At 32.2% G+C, this 15,145-nt stretch overlaps 1 protein-coding gene across 1 annotated transcript; it reads right to left on the bottom strand.

The window, feature by feature from the left end:
* Positions 1–8,280: 8,280 nt before the first annotated feature.
* Positions 8,281–14,449, bottom strand: LOC124354275. Its single transcript, XM_046804607.1, has 2 exons — positions 14,395–14,449; positions 8,281–10,421 (listed from the first exon to the last, which is right to left on the bottom strand). The coding sequence occupies exon 2, from the start codon at positions 10,415–10,417 to the stop codon at positions 9,206–9,208; it is 1,212 nt and encodes a 403-aa protein (XP_046660563.1). The 5' UTR covers positions 10,418–10,421; positions 14,395–14,449; the 3' UTR covers positions 8,281–9,205.
* Positions 14,450–15,145: the final 696 nt, after the last annotated feature.

Here is a 15,145-nt window from a genome sequence, read left to right as displayed (position 1 = left end):
AAATGGATACTTGACGCTGATGAAAATAAAATTCAACATTATAAACTACGTACTCAGCATAGCTTGTGAGGCACTTATTTATGTCTGTACATTTGTTAAATCACTTTATGCGCATTATTAATTTTTAATGGATTTCACTGACACAATAAATATTTATAATTTTAAACCATTTTCCATTTTAAACACTTCTTTGTTGTTCAGGAAACATTATATGTATACCAATTGCTCCCAAAGTGCCCTTCTGCAATAACAGAAATTTATTAACCAATATCCATGGAGGTATTGTTAATGAGACTAAACACATTGTTTTAGACACAGAGAAACTTCATCTCCAACCCTAAATCTAAGTCAGGTCTAAGTTAAATATCTAAATGTAACCCCAATCGAATGACATGGGATCTGATGAAAGGTCTTAGAAAATTTAAATTTGGCACAAGTGATTCAAGGATCAATTATATTGATCTTGGAGTCTGTCTGCCCATATGTGTGCAGAAAGATCCCAAAAACTTAAAACTTGCTGAAGCAAAAGCTACATAGGCAAATTAAAACGTAATTACTAAATTATTAAGGAAGATATATAGTACATGCATATTTTAGAATGTAAGTATTTTTTCAAAACATAGGTCAAATTAATAACGTAATTTCTCGAAAAAGGATCCGATATATAGATATATACATATATATATATATATATATATATATATATATATATATATTTAAATTATGTAAATAAAAGTCATTTTACAGGTAAAGTCATTTGACATGGTCCTCCGATCATTTGTTACTTTCGTTATTTAAATGCATATGGGACAAATACAGCCAAATAGAAAATAATTGAATCGTAAAAGTAAGGGCTCTGTGGTGTAGTTATAGCACACTTACCCGGTGAGGGGTCCAGGTTCGAGTACCAGCGGAGTAAGTACTTTTTGTGATTCAATGTTAATTGAAAAATTAAATTAGGCTATTGCCATTTATACTAATTTAATTAGTACATGTAAAATTCATTTGACAGATATTTGGTCTTCTGATCACATGTTAGTTGGTTATTTAAACGCATATGTGACAAATACGGCCAAATACAATACAATTTAATTGTAAACAGTTATGGCTCTGTGGTGTAGTGGTAGCACACTCACCCAGCAAGTGAGAGATCCGGGTTCAAGTCCCAACGGAAAAAGTACTTTTTGTGATTCAATATATATTTAGTACATTAGTTCAAAAGCACAGTCCAGTGAACGTTCATCTAACATAGTTCTTGCCGACTGCCTGAAAGGGAGTCTTCGTTGTCAAATTCTATCTTATGTTTCGGAACATTTTATAAAATAGATGAGTACTTATCTAATCGCTGAAATCTAAAACACCATTAAAAATTTGTTTACTCATTATACATTTAAAAAAATTGAAACTTATAAGCAATGTTTACACACAACATTTGAGTACATTAGAAATGGTCTTTTAATTAATATTTCACAACTTTAAAGACCATGGCAGGATTTTGTTGTTACTTCAAAGACCAGTGGGGCGAAGCTGGAGGGATTTTTGAAACAAGAATGGGCATATATTTATCCCAGAAATCCTAAGAATGCCAATGTAAAATTTCAGCGCAATTTGTTGAATAGTTTATGCGTGAAAGCAATACAAACAAACGAAGGCACTTTCGCATTTATAATATTACTAGAACATTTCAAAAAATTAAAACTTTCAAACTCCACATTGCTTAAGCTCAGCCAATAATTTGGACTTTAATCTTAAAATGGTGCTATCGATTAGTAATTTAAATATTAGTTCCTGAAATCGTTGGAGTTATCCAATCATATTCAAGTTAGGACAATTCCACACCATGCGTCATAACGGGCATAGCTGCTTGCAAAATTTCATATCTATTTTCGAAATTTTCTACAGACAGATACACAGAAATACAATAATACAAAAAGATTTCATTCTTGCAAAATGTATTTTCATGCAGTCTAAAATTTACATACGATAATTTCTCAATATATCTTGCTACATGATAAATTCTTTGTTTTGTTCATTAAATTGGTCTTCTTATACGACTATAAATAATAAACATCTATACCCACATCACTAAATAAGTTCTGTTCTTATTGGGATAGTTATGTCACGTGTTATAAAGTCACATCTCTTATGGGTGAAATGAGTTTGGTTACAAAGTTGTTTATTCTCATAGTTTCTCATTGCCATCATAATTTATTAAGCATAAGACCAATATAGTATAAAAATATTATACAACACTCAGCAAATCTCATGGAGTAACATGCACAATCATTAAACTCGGTGTTCATCATATAGAAATAAAACCTCATGTATAATTTCAAGTTTTTAAGTCAATTCGTTGTTGAGATATCATGCAGACAGACAAATGCTGGAGACTTATTATAGGTACCGCATACCTTCTTCAAGAGTCTTGGAACTAAAAATTTACAAATTATAATAATTTCCCTGCAAGTTTCATACTTGAACCTTCACATTTTAATCCTGAAGGTAATTTAAAGTCTAGGTAATATAATATGCAATTAATATCTGTATTTTCACTAGCGAGACTATATAACCGTAACACTAACATTACTCGCAGTAATCTTTAATTATTTTATGTTTATAAATAAATATTACAGACACCATAATTATCCGGCCATGTTTTACATTGGGCATAAATTCTTATGTTGTAGTCGTTTTCTTATTTGCAACAGATTAACCATTTTACAAATTCAATACATAAACAATGAAATACAATGTTGATAAGAAAACATGTAGTGATGGCAAAAAATTACCACCAAAGATGCACAGAGTCACTGATGGTTCCATATGTATATAACACATAAATGTATGTATGTTCAGTACCATAATCAGCATTCCATGGTTTTCGTGGTATATCCAACAACAGTACTCGTCTCTACATAGGAGGGGATTATATATCCATTTCAATACACAATTCTGACTGTGTAGAATCATTTTCTTGATGCTCTCGCCACATTCTGCCAAGTAGAGTTAAGCTAGGCAACAACTTTTAATATAATTCTAGAATTCTACAGTTACATACTCAGAAACAACACAATTGCACCTTATATTGTATAACACATTTTATTATTCACATTACAAGTTTCTGAGTTATAACATTTTTAACTTTCAGTTTAGTTCTAAAGCACCAAAACCACCGTGTTTTTCTCTTACTGGAAATTGTGTTTGCAACTATGCTGTACATGTCTAAACGCAGAAATAAACAAGCTAAATTTTAATGTAAATCCCGTAATTTTAGCTCTTTGGTTAGCGTTCAAATTTGGGTATCTACACTTTTTGATCAAAGAGTAGTAGTGGTTGCCAATGTATTGAAAACATCCACTATATTAATCTACCACTGACTATGGGCATAGTAAAGCCGCCTCCACAGCACAATGTTAAGGCACTTAAACTGTAGCAGAAATTGTGTATACGATGAACTTCATACAGAAATCTAAATTTTTTCATTACTAGATGAGGCTGATATTTTATTACTAGCAAAAGGATCCAGAATAGCCCAGAAATTACTTTTCTTCCAAACAAGATCGCAGGCCTTCGATGCTGTGGACCAGTTCTTAAACAGGTCCGTCAAGGACACCATGCTCATGAAATACAAGGAAAAGATCCAAACCAAGTAAATCCATTCTCCCGCTCACAAAAAGTAAAAAATCAACGAGCATCTTTCCCCTTCTAATAATAATAATAGTGTTTTAGCTAAATACAAGAAAGAAGCCTACAGGGTAGTAGTATTTTGCCTATGTATGGGTTTAGAATGGGAGATTTTTTTATAAGAGAAGCAGCAGAAGAAACATACATAACAATTAACAGTGTCAGACTTGATAAGATTGATTACATTGTAAGATTGAGCCATTTTGTAAATAGACTCCTAGAGTTCAATAATTTTTTATCGTTGAACTTTATTAAATGCAAGTATCTTATTGTTTGTTTTTCTATTTTGTTTAATAATGTTTTTTTATGATTATTTTGTCCTGAAGTTGTAAAGGGGATTTGAGCCTTATTTACACTAACATGAGATAAGTCTAACAAGTAGCCTACATTTAATAGTTTCATTTTAAACATTAATATTAAAGAAATGCCTCAGACGACAATTCAAAGTGAAATGTGGATAGGGTCTGATGAAGTAAATTGATATAACACAGCAGGTTTCAAAGTCTTCAAAAGGTTTTTTTATGCCATTCGTTAGTAAGGTAACACTATAATTATAGTCAAAGTTGATGCTTTAGTTTTTGACATCAAAATAAACAGTACCTTCTTTAAATTATTATGTTTGTATCAGTTTCAATTTGATACAAAAAATCAATTTTTAGATTAATTAACATGAATACTTTATAAATTACAAAACATAATTTTTATTGAAAACGCAAATATAAATGTACTGTTAAATAGTTCAGGTAATTAACAACACAATTATTAAGAGATTGCTACATATTAAACAAAAAGCATGTTAATGTTAGTAAAACAAAATTGATTCATTTTAACCCAATTGGTAGTGACTTGCCTTTTCAGATAAAATTCCATTCCACTGCCTGTAATTTATTTTTATGTCACTGTAAAACGATTTCAAGTATAAAAGCATTAGATATCTTAGACTAATTTTTTTTTAGCAAACTCAGATGGAAGGAACACATATTATCTGTCCAAAAACCGATCAATTTTTATTTTATTTCTGTGATACATTAATAAGATCACTTTATTTTGTATTGATTCACTGACATTTACAGAATGGTCCGTTTTGGGAGCACCTTCAAAACATTAGTTGATAAATTACAAACTAGTCAAAATTATTTTTGTACGTATTATTTTTTTAAGCGGAAAAGGAAAAGCTCCTTTCCGCTATACAAAACCTTAAATAGTGTCTTTCAAAAAAATTTTGTTTCTAAAGTTTTAAGTCTGTTTTACAAAAAAAGTGGCAATACTGAAAATAATTTCATATACCATCATAACAAGGAACTGTTGTCCAACTGAAGTCCATTTTTAGGCACTTCTACAATTAATTACATTGTACAAAAATATTTTATAATCAGCTACTTTATAATACAAGGCAAAATAATAGATTTAATGAATTTTGTATGTATAAAACATTGGCTGCTGACACATTATAATGTCCACAATCAATCATAAGTTTTTTCACATAAACTTTTTAAATTTTCATTCATTGCAAATACCATGTACCCAATTTATTTATAGGAAGTTTTGATAAACAAAAATTGCAGAGATGCATGCAAGAGCACATTAATTTTCTTTTGTTAAACTGTATTTTAACTCAAAATAATATTACACTTTTAATTATACTTTATAAAAACGAGACACTTATTGGTTACGTGGTCAGCTACTTTTCAAGTTTGAATACTGTAATTTTGATTGCATAGTGCTGTTGGAAATAAATCATTTATCTTACAATGCCAAAAATGTGTAGTTTTAGTGTATACTAAAACTTTTAAATTAACCTAAAGTTAAAATGAGTTTTCTACAATCTATGGGAACAATTCCTTAGTATAAGACTTGGATTATAGGAACAATGTTAGACCCCATCCACTTTAACAAACTTACTTTAAGCTGTAGAATTATGGAGATATCTCATTTTAAAGATTTAATTAATATGCATTAAAACGCTTTTTAGCTTTTCTGATATTTTTAAAGGTTATTCAGAAAACAAATCTCTAACTCCTCCGAATTTCACAGCTTAAGTACTTGAAAAGTATATACTGTTGAAGAAAATTTGGATGTACATAAATTATATAGTGAAAGTGAGACAACTGCCATAACGCTATGATAAAAAATAAGGGTGCAAAAGTTCATGAGGAATTGTTCTTATGGAGGAAAATTCAAGGTCGTTCCACAACATCTGGCTCTTAAATAGGTATTCAACGAAGATTCGGAAAAACTGTAAATTTTTAAGGTGTGTTCGAATACATTGTGTATGAATAGAATATACAAATGAAGGCTTTGTTATATGGTATTGACAAGTTGAGTACAAAACCAGCAACTAGAAGCAGAAACCAGCGTTGTGTAACTGCTTTTCCAGCAGCTGTAAAACTCGTATGAGCTGGTCTGTAGTTACTTAATGGTTTAAACGGTTTAATATTGCTAGCGCTTGTAAAAAGCCACTTGCAGATCACGCAACGTTTAGCTCATCGCCCTAGCAGCCTTCTATCCCTGTCGGAATGGAGCTGTAGTGCTATTCCTCGTTCCTAACAAGGAAATAGGAATAGCAAGAAATGTGAAACAGCAGGTCCAAATGGCTTCAGTCTAGTTGTTTGCAATAGCACATGTGTGTAGTGACGTGTAGCCAACTTTGTTTCACATCATTGTCTACTTAGTTTTTAAGACAGAAAATATGTTAGTTCGATGGTTGCAAGAAGTACTAACATTTGTGCTACTTAACCCTAGTAGTGGCAGTTATTTCACCTTAGTTGTTATGTTTTTTTGTGTTGCGTAAGGTATTTTTATTTTTTTAAATACATAAATATAACAGTAATTATGATGTATCATACATTGTTTTTTTTTTTTTAAGAAAATAGTGGAGAAGAACGTTTTGATCAGATAAGTTTAATTTATAATAGGTGTATTTTTGTTTTATATAATAAATATGTATATATATATATATATTATATAAAACAAAAAATTATATATATAATGTACCAAAATTTTTAGATATTTTACATTAATTACGTGGGACTATGGTTTAAAAATATTTTTATTCCTAGAACATTGAAACTTCAAGATAGCCAAAAGTTATAAAATATTATGTGGTTTTTGAAAATATATAGGGTTTTAGGAATATATACAAAGAAACTGAAAATATGTGTGAAAATTTTAAAACCTGTCTAAAACCCAACTGAACAAAACAGTAACTATCAATTTGAAATTTAGTAACCAGAATGTACTTGTTTTGAGTCATAGCAAAAAGAAACTTAGTAAAGTAACAAAATTATATTTACAGTGATAAAACAAGTCAATAGTTAAATTTTTTATTGTTTGTAATTGTTCTATTTATGACTTGGCTAAAACAAAACTATGATAAGCATCTAAATTTAGTAAACAAATACATCAGTTAGTATTATTTACTAAAACTAATAACATAAGAACATTACAGGATCATAACAGACATGTTTTATGAAATAATCAATAAATAATTAATTACAGTTATAGAACGTTATAAATAAACAAAATAACCACTACACTCAAAAAACAGTGCGGGCTATTACAACATAAATGAAAATAAATTCCACTATATAAACAGCTAATTGCGTCATTCATCCACTCACTACGAACCTTGATTATAGAAGCTCAGAAGGATCTATAACCAAAGCTACGACTATTGGAAAAAACAATGCCTCCAGACAGGACAGATTCTGATATTTGCTATGGTGCCTGAATCACGTTGATACAAGTTTACATACTATAAGTGAAAAAGTGACGCCGTAACTAATCGTCAATTGTCAACCACCGTGGGACTGTCACCGACGAATAGTTGTCGATTGCCAACAATAGGGTTAAACATTTAATGTTGAGCAAACTTTGTTTTGTGTTGAAGAATTAATATATTTTTATTGAACTTTTTTAAATGGTTTACTCTTAACCCTCTATAAAATACACAGAATAATATTTTGTGAGGAATTGTAGGTATTTAAAGTATTTAAAGTAACCATGTCAAATGAAGCTCCCACACAACTGTTGAAAATAATATGAATGTTTTATAATAGGTTTATATTTTGAACGATGTCTGTTGGAAATAGTAGCCTATATTTTCACATACCTGTATATAAACTAATCTAGTTTAATTAATATTTCATTAAAAAATATATTTCCGTGAGTAATAATTCATTCTCACGCCACTTCTTAAGTCATAATAACTCATATACCTAAAGTGAAATTTCATGACCTTATCAACATCCTTTACCTTTGGTTTTGGTTACAATTTCGGACAAACACCATTATAAATCCATATAGTTGCTCACAGAATGATTAAAGATTTCTTATTTTTTATTCCCAAAAAATCTTTGAAAATAAAAAAATAAACCACAAATAACTAATTGCAGTGGTTCATGTAAAACTGTGCCACATATATGGAAGTTTGTGTGGCTTCACCGTAAGAGAGGGAGCATTACTTCATTTCAATTTCATGAATGCTGTGAGGTGGTTCTTTATAGACTCCTTGTGTATCTATTTCATCACTTTGAAATAATACGGCTATTCCAAAGATTTTCGGGAAAGAACTTTAAATCAAGGTTCCTGAAACTATTCAAGTAACAAAACATTTTATTCATTGATTTAAGACATAAAATGTATAATCTAACATTTTATAGTATAGAATAAAATTTCCTCATTTCCTGTACACTGAATAATAGCTTAAACTAGTATTATTTTGTTAGTCGTTTTCATAAATTTAAGACAATTAATTGAAAATGTGTGAATATTTTGTGAAATTTGTTGGTATATAATCTATTACAAACTTAATGTAAGGAAATATGACGTTTCATCTTAGTAATCAAAATAAGACTTTTCACATGAAAATAAATCTGGACATGCACTCCCTGAGAACTAAAGGCCTCAAAAAATTTTAATTTTGTTGAGTCTTAAGTAATAAACTTTATTTATAATTGCATAAGATTTGTAATTCATAAAACTTTTTGGTTTAAAGTGGAGAAATTTTAAGTGATAAATAGAAAATTAATATCTTTTGTAAAATGTTGATAGAAGAATGTGTTTAATAATATCTTGCTGATGCACAATTCTCAAGATAGTTTAGTATAATTTGTAATCTCTGCCTGGATGGAAAATTTAAGGGACGAGAGGCCTTATTTTTTGCTTTAGAAATTGCTTACTATAATAGTATTTAACATATTGATTGGGTGACTAATAAGTGAAAGGTGTAGGAGATACTTTTTTCCCAAAGGGCTATACTTCCAAGATGATCCATGTCCCAAAAGATTATCAGAAGAGGATAGTCTTTTTTTGGTTTCAACAATACACCATAAATTTCTATAAACTTATTTTGGAAGCATTTTTCTAACCATTCAACTTTGGTAAGTATCAAAACAAATAATAATATTTTGAACTAAGATAAAAATGATTATTTCATAATACTAGTCTTATGCTTGGGATAGCTACCAGAATTATTGTGCTTAATAAGGCACTTAAAACAAGGCTTATGGTTTAGTAAAGATTAAGCACTTTTCAAGAATTTAAAATATTGCCTCGCCAAAACTGGAATGATTTCTTTAAGACGCTTACAGTTGTACATTCTTTTAAAAATAGGATCACACTTGCCAGCAACAATGTTTTCAGTGGTGATTCCTTCATAGCTTTCACCATCCTCAGTACCATGAACAGTGATAGGGGTAACTGCAAAAGCCATGGTCGTAATGAACCACGCTGGTGCAGCCTTGATGTCTTCCTTTATTTCTTCAATTGTCAACCTCTCCTTACATCCAACCTGCTCTAAGCCCTCGTTCAGAGTCTTTACGTAGAGCTCGAACAACTCCAGTTGATGATTGTCTCTCACATCATCATTAGCACTAGTATACATGAAGTACATCAAATCAAACACTGGGGTTGCATATCTTGAAATTTGAAAATCCAAAAGCTTGACATCAATTGGTTCTTTGTTCGTATTGTATTTAAACATCATATTATTGACCCATACATCTCCATGGTTCAGGACATTGAAGCGTCCTGGTTTAGGCTTCACGCCTTCCATGGCTAGCTTCCATATATTGTCTGCTCTGCTGAGAAAAAAGTCTGCATATTCTTTGCAGCCTTCTACTTCATTCAAGTACTCACCAAGAGCCTTGCAACCATATTCAATCCACTTCTGTAATGGCCCACCCTCAATATAAAAGCACTCTCCACCAACTGATTCAATCAACTTTGGTTCCTCATGATAAATGGCAACAGCTGCAGCATGGAATTTAGCTAAAGCAATGTAAACCAATTTGCTGTGTGCAAGATCTAACTGCTTGATTTTATCAGCCACGAAATAGTCAGGCTTCAAGTCTTCTAACACAATTATACCCTTGATTGGACTGTAGTAACTTTTTGCTGTAAACTCACACTTGATTTTGTCTATCATTTTACCCAACAACTCTCCATAGTACACATCTTCTTTATTGTAGAACTGTGTTTGACCAGCTATTTCAAAAATCAATCCTTCTTTTACTGGTAATTTAACAATGAGTGATTTTGATTCTTCTTCAGTTGCGCTACCCACTTTGTAATGCACCAATACTCGGAAAATATAGCTTGAGAAGTTGTCACCGGCAGCAATAGCAGGTTTTGCACTGAAACTGACCACTGTCACTTTCGGTTCCTTGTCTTCACCTCCTTGAAGAACTTTGGACAGGAAGGCTTTGTCAAGCCACTCAGGAACCACATCCATTGTTCTGAAACATTTCAAAAGCTTATTAGAATAATATAAAAATCAAGTTACATAACTTTCATTTTAGATCTATTATTATGCTTTTGAACTGTAGGATAATAATTATCATCACTCCAGAAAATGTTTGCTCTCACAACCCACCATACTAGGAACATAATTCATAGTATAACATTCCAAAATTAACAGCCACTAATATTAAAGATGGCTAACTTTGTCTAATTCATATATTGCGCTACTTCTCAACCGGTATCAGGATTGATAATGGTTGATATTAGCTGTACAATAATTTATCAATATGTTACCAGCTGTTTTAAAAGTTTATTGTTATTATAATCACATGTTACTTTGTTTTAATTTTGTAATTTACTCAGAATACAATTAACCAGTGGATCAAGGATCAGCTCTTTCCCACAGATATCAGGATGGCACTAACAGGCTGATTGCCTATGCATCATGGTCTACAAAATCAGAACGCAAGTACTAGCCCAGATCGACAAGGAAGCATTAAATAGTTAATTCAGCTAAGAACAACAAACAGATTCAAATTGCTGCTAAGTTTAAGCACAAAAGACGACAACAACTGACCTTTCAAGATCTCAAGAAAAAGTGTTATAGGTGTGGGGATAACTCTCATAGAGCATTCAGTGTAAGTTAAAAACTTCTACTTTAAATTTCCATATAGTAGGTCACTTATCTTGTGTATGTCTATAAAAATCAAAGTCGGAAGTAAAATAAATAGCGCAACTTGCAGAAGAAGTTACTCAGGACAGAGAACTATGTGATATTTATTTATTGCAATCTCCAAAGAATGATAAATTTATGGTACAAGTAAAACTAAGGAAACAACCCCTAGAAATGGAAGTAGACACATGAGCAGCATTCATTATAATTTCGAGCAAAACTTTTCAACATCTCCAAATTAATAAGAAACTATTCAGAACAAATGTGCAACTTCGTACCTGCACTGGTGAACTCATTCGGCCAAGAGGAGTTGCGGTACTTTGGGATTATACCGACCACACCCAGACATGAATCGTTATTTAACATTTTGCTTCTACTGATTACTAGATTAGCGTAGAAGACTATTTCGTCAGTATAAAACAGGAATTGTCTTATCGCAAACCCCTCCCCATCCTCAGACAGAGGTCAAAGTCGAGCGTCTAGTAGATAACGTGATTGCAGAGCCTCGCCGCCCGTTCAGCTGGTGCATCGCTTTGTTGTACTTTCGTGTTTTACCTCTACATTTCTCCAAACACAAAAATTTAACAAAAACAAACATTTACCAAACTAAACTCTTTATTAAAAAAAACACTCAAAACTTGTTTTTATTCTTGATCACATTCCGCCACCCAAAATGCGAGTGCCTCCGGCCATCAGCGCGGGCTTCGACAGCACCTTCGGTGCTGCCCCGCGCTGATGTCGACGAAAGAAAAACATCCCTCGAGATAGTACCTATCAGTAAAATATCAAATTCTAGAGGGGCTAATCAGAAATATAAATTGAATTGAAATGGAAAGGCAATTATGTACCGTGCAAATCACGTGATGCCGCGCGGCCTGCCGTAATCAGGATTCTCGAGAAAGATAAGATAACAGCGACAACAATACCGATCACAATACCTGGAAATGCTTGTAAGTTTGTAATTTTGTAATTGAAGAGTTGTTTTTTCGTTCTATCATGTTTGTTTCTATAAATTTCTATTTTTGTGTTCTTCATACTGGTGTGGTCGGTATAATCCCAAAGTACCGGAGTTGCTTTCATTCAAGAACAAAAACCTTATTTGCAAATTTTATGTGGTATACCAAGATATGGACTCCATTTTTGGTAGAGACTGGATAAGGGAAATCCAGTTGGACCTAGCTGACATCAATGCCGTGAGTGAAATCACAAATTGTGAACAACCTCCAGAAAGTAAGTTAATTTCAGATTACAGTGTCACTTTCGAACCAAACATAGGGGTAAAGTATCGAATAAACAGTGACATTTTACATTAACCGAAAGCGCACATCCAATATTTAACAAACCAAGATTAGTTCCTTTTGCACTGAGAACAAAGATTGAAAAACGAACTGGAAAGACTAGAAAAGTTAGAAATCATTACAAACGTAGATTCATCAGACTGGGGTACTCCTATTGTCGCTTTTGTAAAACCAAATGGATCAGTAAGAATCTGTGCCGGTTATAAAGTAACTTTAACAAGGTTATCTAAGATGAATACTGTCCAATACCACGTATTGACATTTTTTTCCTAAATGAATGGAGAGAAAACTATTCTGTACTCTGGACATAAATAACGCTGACCATAACTACATTTAGAAATGAACGAAGAAAGTGCACATATGTAAACAATAAGTACACATAAAGAGCCATACAAGGTGAACCGCGTTATGTTTGGGGTAAATGTTGCTATCTGCATAGCAGTGCTTTATGGATAAAACACTGCATGGGTTAGAGGGGGTACAATGTTTCTTTGACGATATCATTGTACAAGGAGGAACAAAAGAATAACTCTTGCAACGACTTAAAAATGCATTTGAAAGACAAACTCGAAGGCCTCAAACTAAAACAAGATAAGTGTAACTTCTTTTAGTCTAAGATTGAATACCTATGCCATGTTATTGACAGTGAAGGATTGCACAAATCAGAAAGTAAAATAAAAAGCATTGTGGAAGCAAAGAAGCCTGAGAATGTATTTGTGCTTCGAACTTTTCTAGGCCTAAAAAACTACTACCACCTTTACATTAAGGATTTAGCAACGATACTGCATCCCTAGAACATATTGCTACGAAGGAAGTACATAAGGAAGTACTTAGTACATAGACCAAGGACTGTGAGAACAGCTTTAAACAGGTAAATAAACTCATCACTAGTAAAGAAACACATGTTCATTTTAACTCTGCCTTACCTCTAATGCTTTAAACTAACCCACACCTTCCCACAGATATTATGATGGCACCAACAGGCCAATAGCCTATGCATCACGATCCTTAACAAAATCCGAACGCAAGTACTCCCAGTTCGATAAGAAAGCATTAAGTATTTATTGAGGATTCAAGAAATTGTTTCTATATTGTTATAGCAGACACTTCACAATATTTACTGACCATAAGCCATTAGTCTCCACCCTTAATCCATCTAAAACTCTGCTATTATCTCAGCCGCATTCATTTTCAACTATGCCCATTTCTTATCTGGATTCGATCATGATATTCAAACCCAACTCATCATGGTAACACAGATTACCTCTCCCGTTATCTGATAGAAATACATTAAGACAAATTCATCAACACTCACTCATTATTTCAAATCAGCCAATTGGAAAGTATGAATCTAAATAATAAAGTAATTGCTAAGTCCAAAATTAGAAGCACTACAATGTGGACAGTCTGTTGAAACATATGGGTACCGTAATAATGAATTAATCATTCAGGATAGGTGTCTACTTGGAAGGCTGGAAAGTAATGATCCCAAACTTTCTTGTACAACAAAAGCTCTTGGGGCCTGCAAAAGACCCTTTGGATATATGTGGGGCTTAAAACCCAAAATGATACATTGGATCTATGAAGCCATAATGAAACCAACGGTCACATGTGCTGGTCTTGAATGGTGGCTGAAAGTAGAACAGAAAACAGCAGCCAAGAAGCTACAGAGTCTTCAAAGACAAGCTATAAGCTCCTGTCTATCACGGGCACTTAATTGGTATTGGGTATTCTTCTCTCTTCTATGGCAGGAGGTGAAGAAGACGGCCGCAATATGCGCTTTGAAGCTTTTGAGTAAAAATGTTACTAACCCTACTTCCTCAGAAAGACATATGAAAATAACACACGTGTTTCCTGAAGCTGAAATGATAACCAACAATTCTCCCACTTGTCCCTAACTAATATGGAGAAACCACCAATTAAGATGTACCAAAGCACATCTTGAAGATTTGTTTATTTTAACCTAGTTTGTAATTATGTATTAGGTTAGTTCTTTACCTGAAAAAGAGATCAGATTGCAGATCTCGAAACGTAGTGTTACTGATTTCTTGTTTCACTGAACGATGGCAAATGTCTGGAAAAATCCTGTTTCCTTAACAATCCTTCCATCGTCAAAAATAACGTACACCATATTGTATTTTAGTGGTAATAAAAATTATGTAAATATTCATTTGTGGAGTCACCTGATTATGAGATTATATTTATACTAGAAAACTGTTTTGTCAAAGGAAATTCATTTCTGGAATTCTTATTCATCTGGGCTATTATTTTCATTATGACTATTAAAAATTAGATTATTTCTATTTACAAACAAACCACATTAATAAACAAAAGCACAAAAAGTTACCAAGGTTCTTAGTAAAATGGTGTTGTTATGATATTTGATTCAGGTGAAGGTTTGCTTATTAATCTATTAAAGACTTTATTGTACTCCAAACCAATGTAAGGAATAAGAAATAATAACTTAGAAAATGGCACTACATGTTAGGAATGCATATAGTTTAATTCTAATAGTAGACCTAGGAATTAAAGCCTCCACATCACAGCTTTATTGATTTAGACAGATGTTGTTATTATCTAAGTTTAAAGCATGATAGTTTGAGTTACACTAATCTACATGTATTTTAATACTGTTTTGAAAAATATCAATACATTCAGTAGAACTGTGCTTGCACACATTAAGTCAACAGCATTAGAAGCAACACAGCTTGTCATTCTCAACAATATATTTATGTCAATAGCTGACATA

The sequence above is a fragment of the Homalodisca vitripennis genome, chromosome 2 (assembly GCF_021130785.1).
Source record: "Homalodisca vitripennis isolate AUS2020 chromosome 2, UT_GWSS_2.1, whole genome shotgun sequence".
NCBI classification, from domain to species: domain Eukaryota; kingdom Metazoa; phylum Arthropoda; class Insecta; order Hemiptera; family Cicadellidae; genus Homalodisca; species Homalodisca vitripennis.
This window is presented reverse-complemented; position numbering and strand designations above follow the sequence as displayed.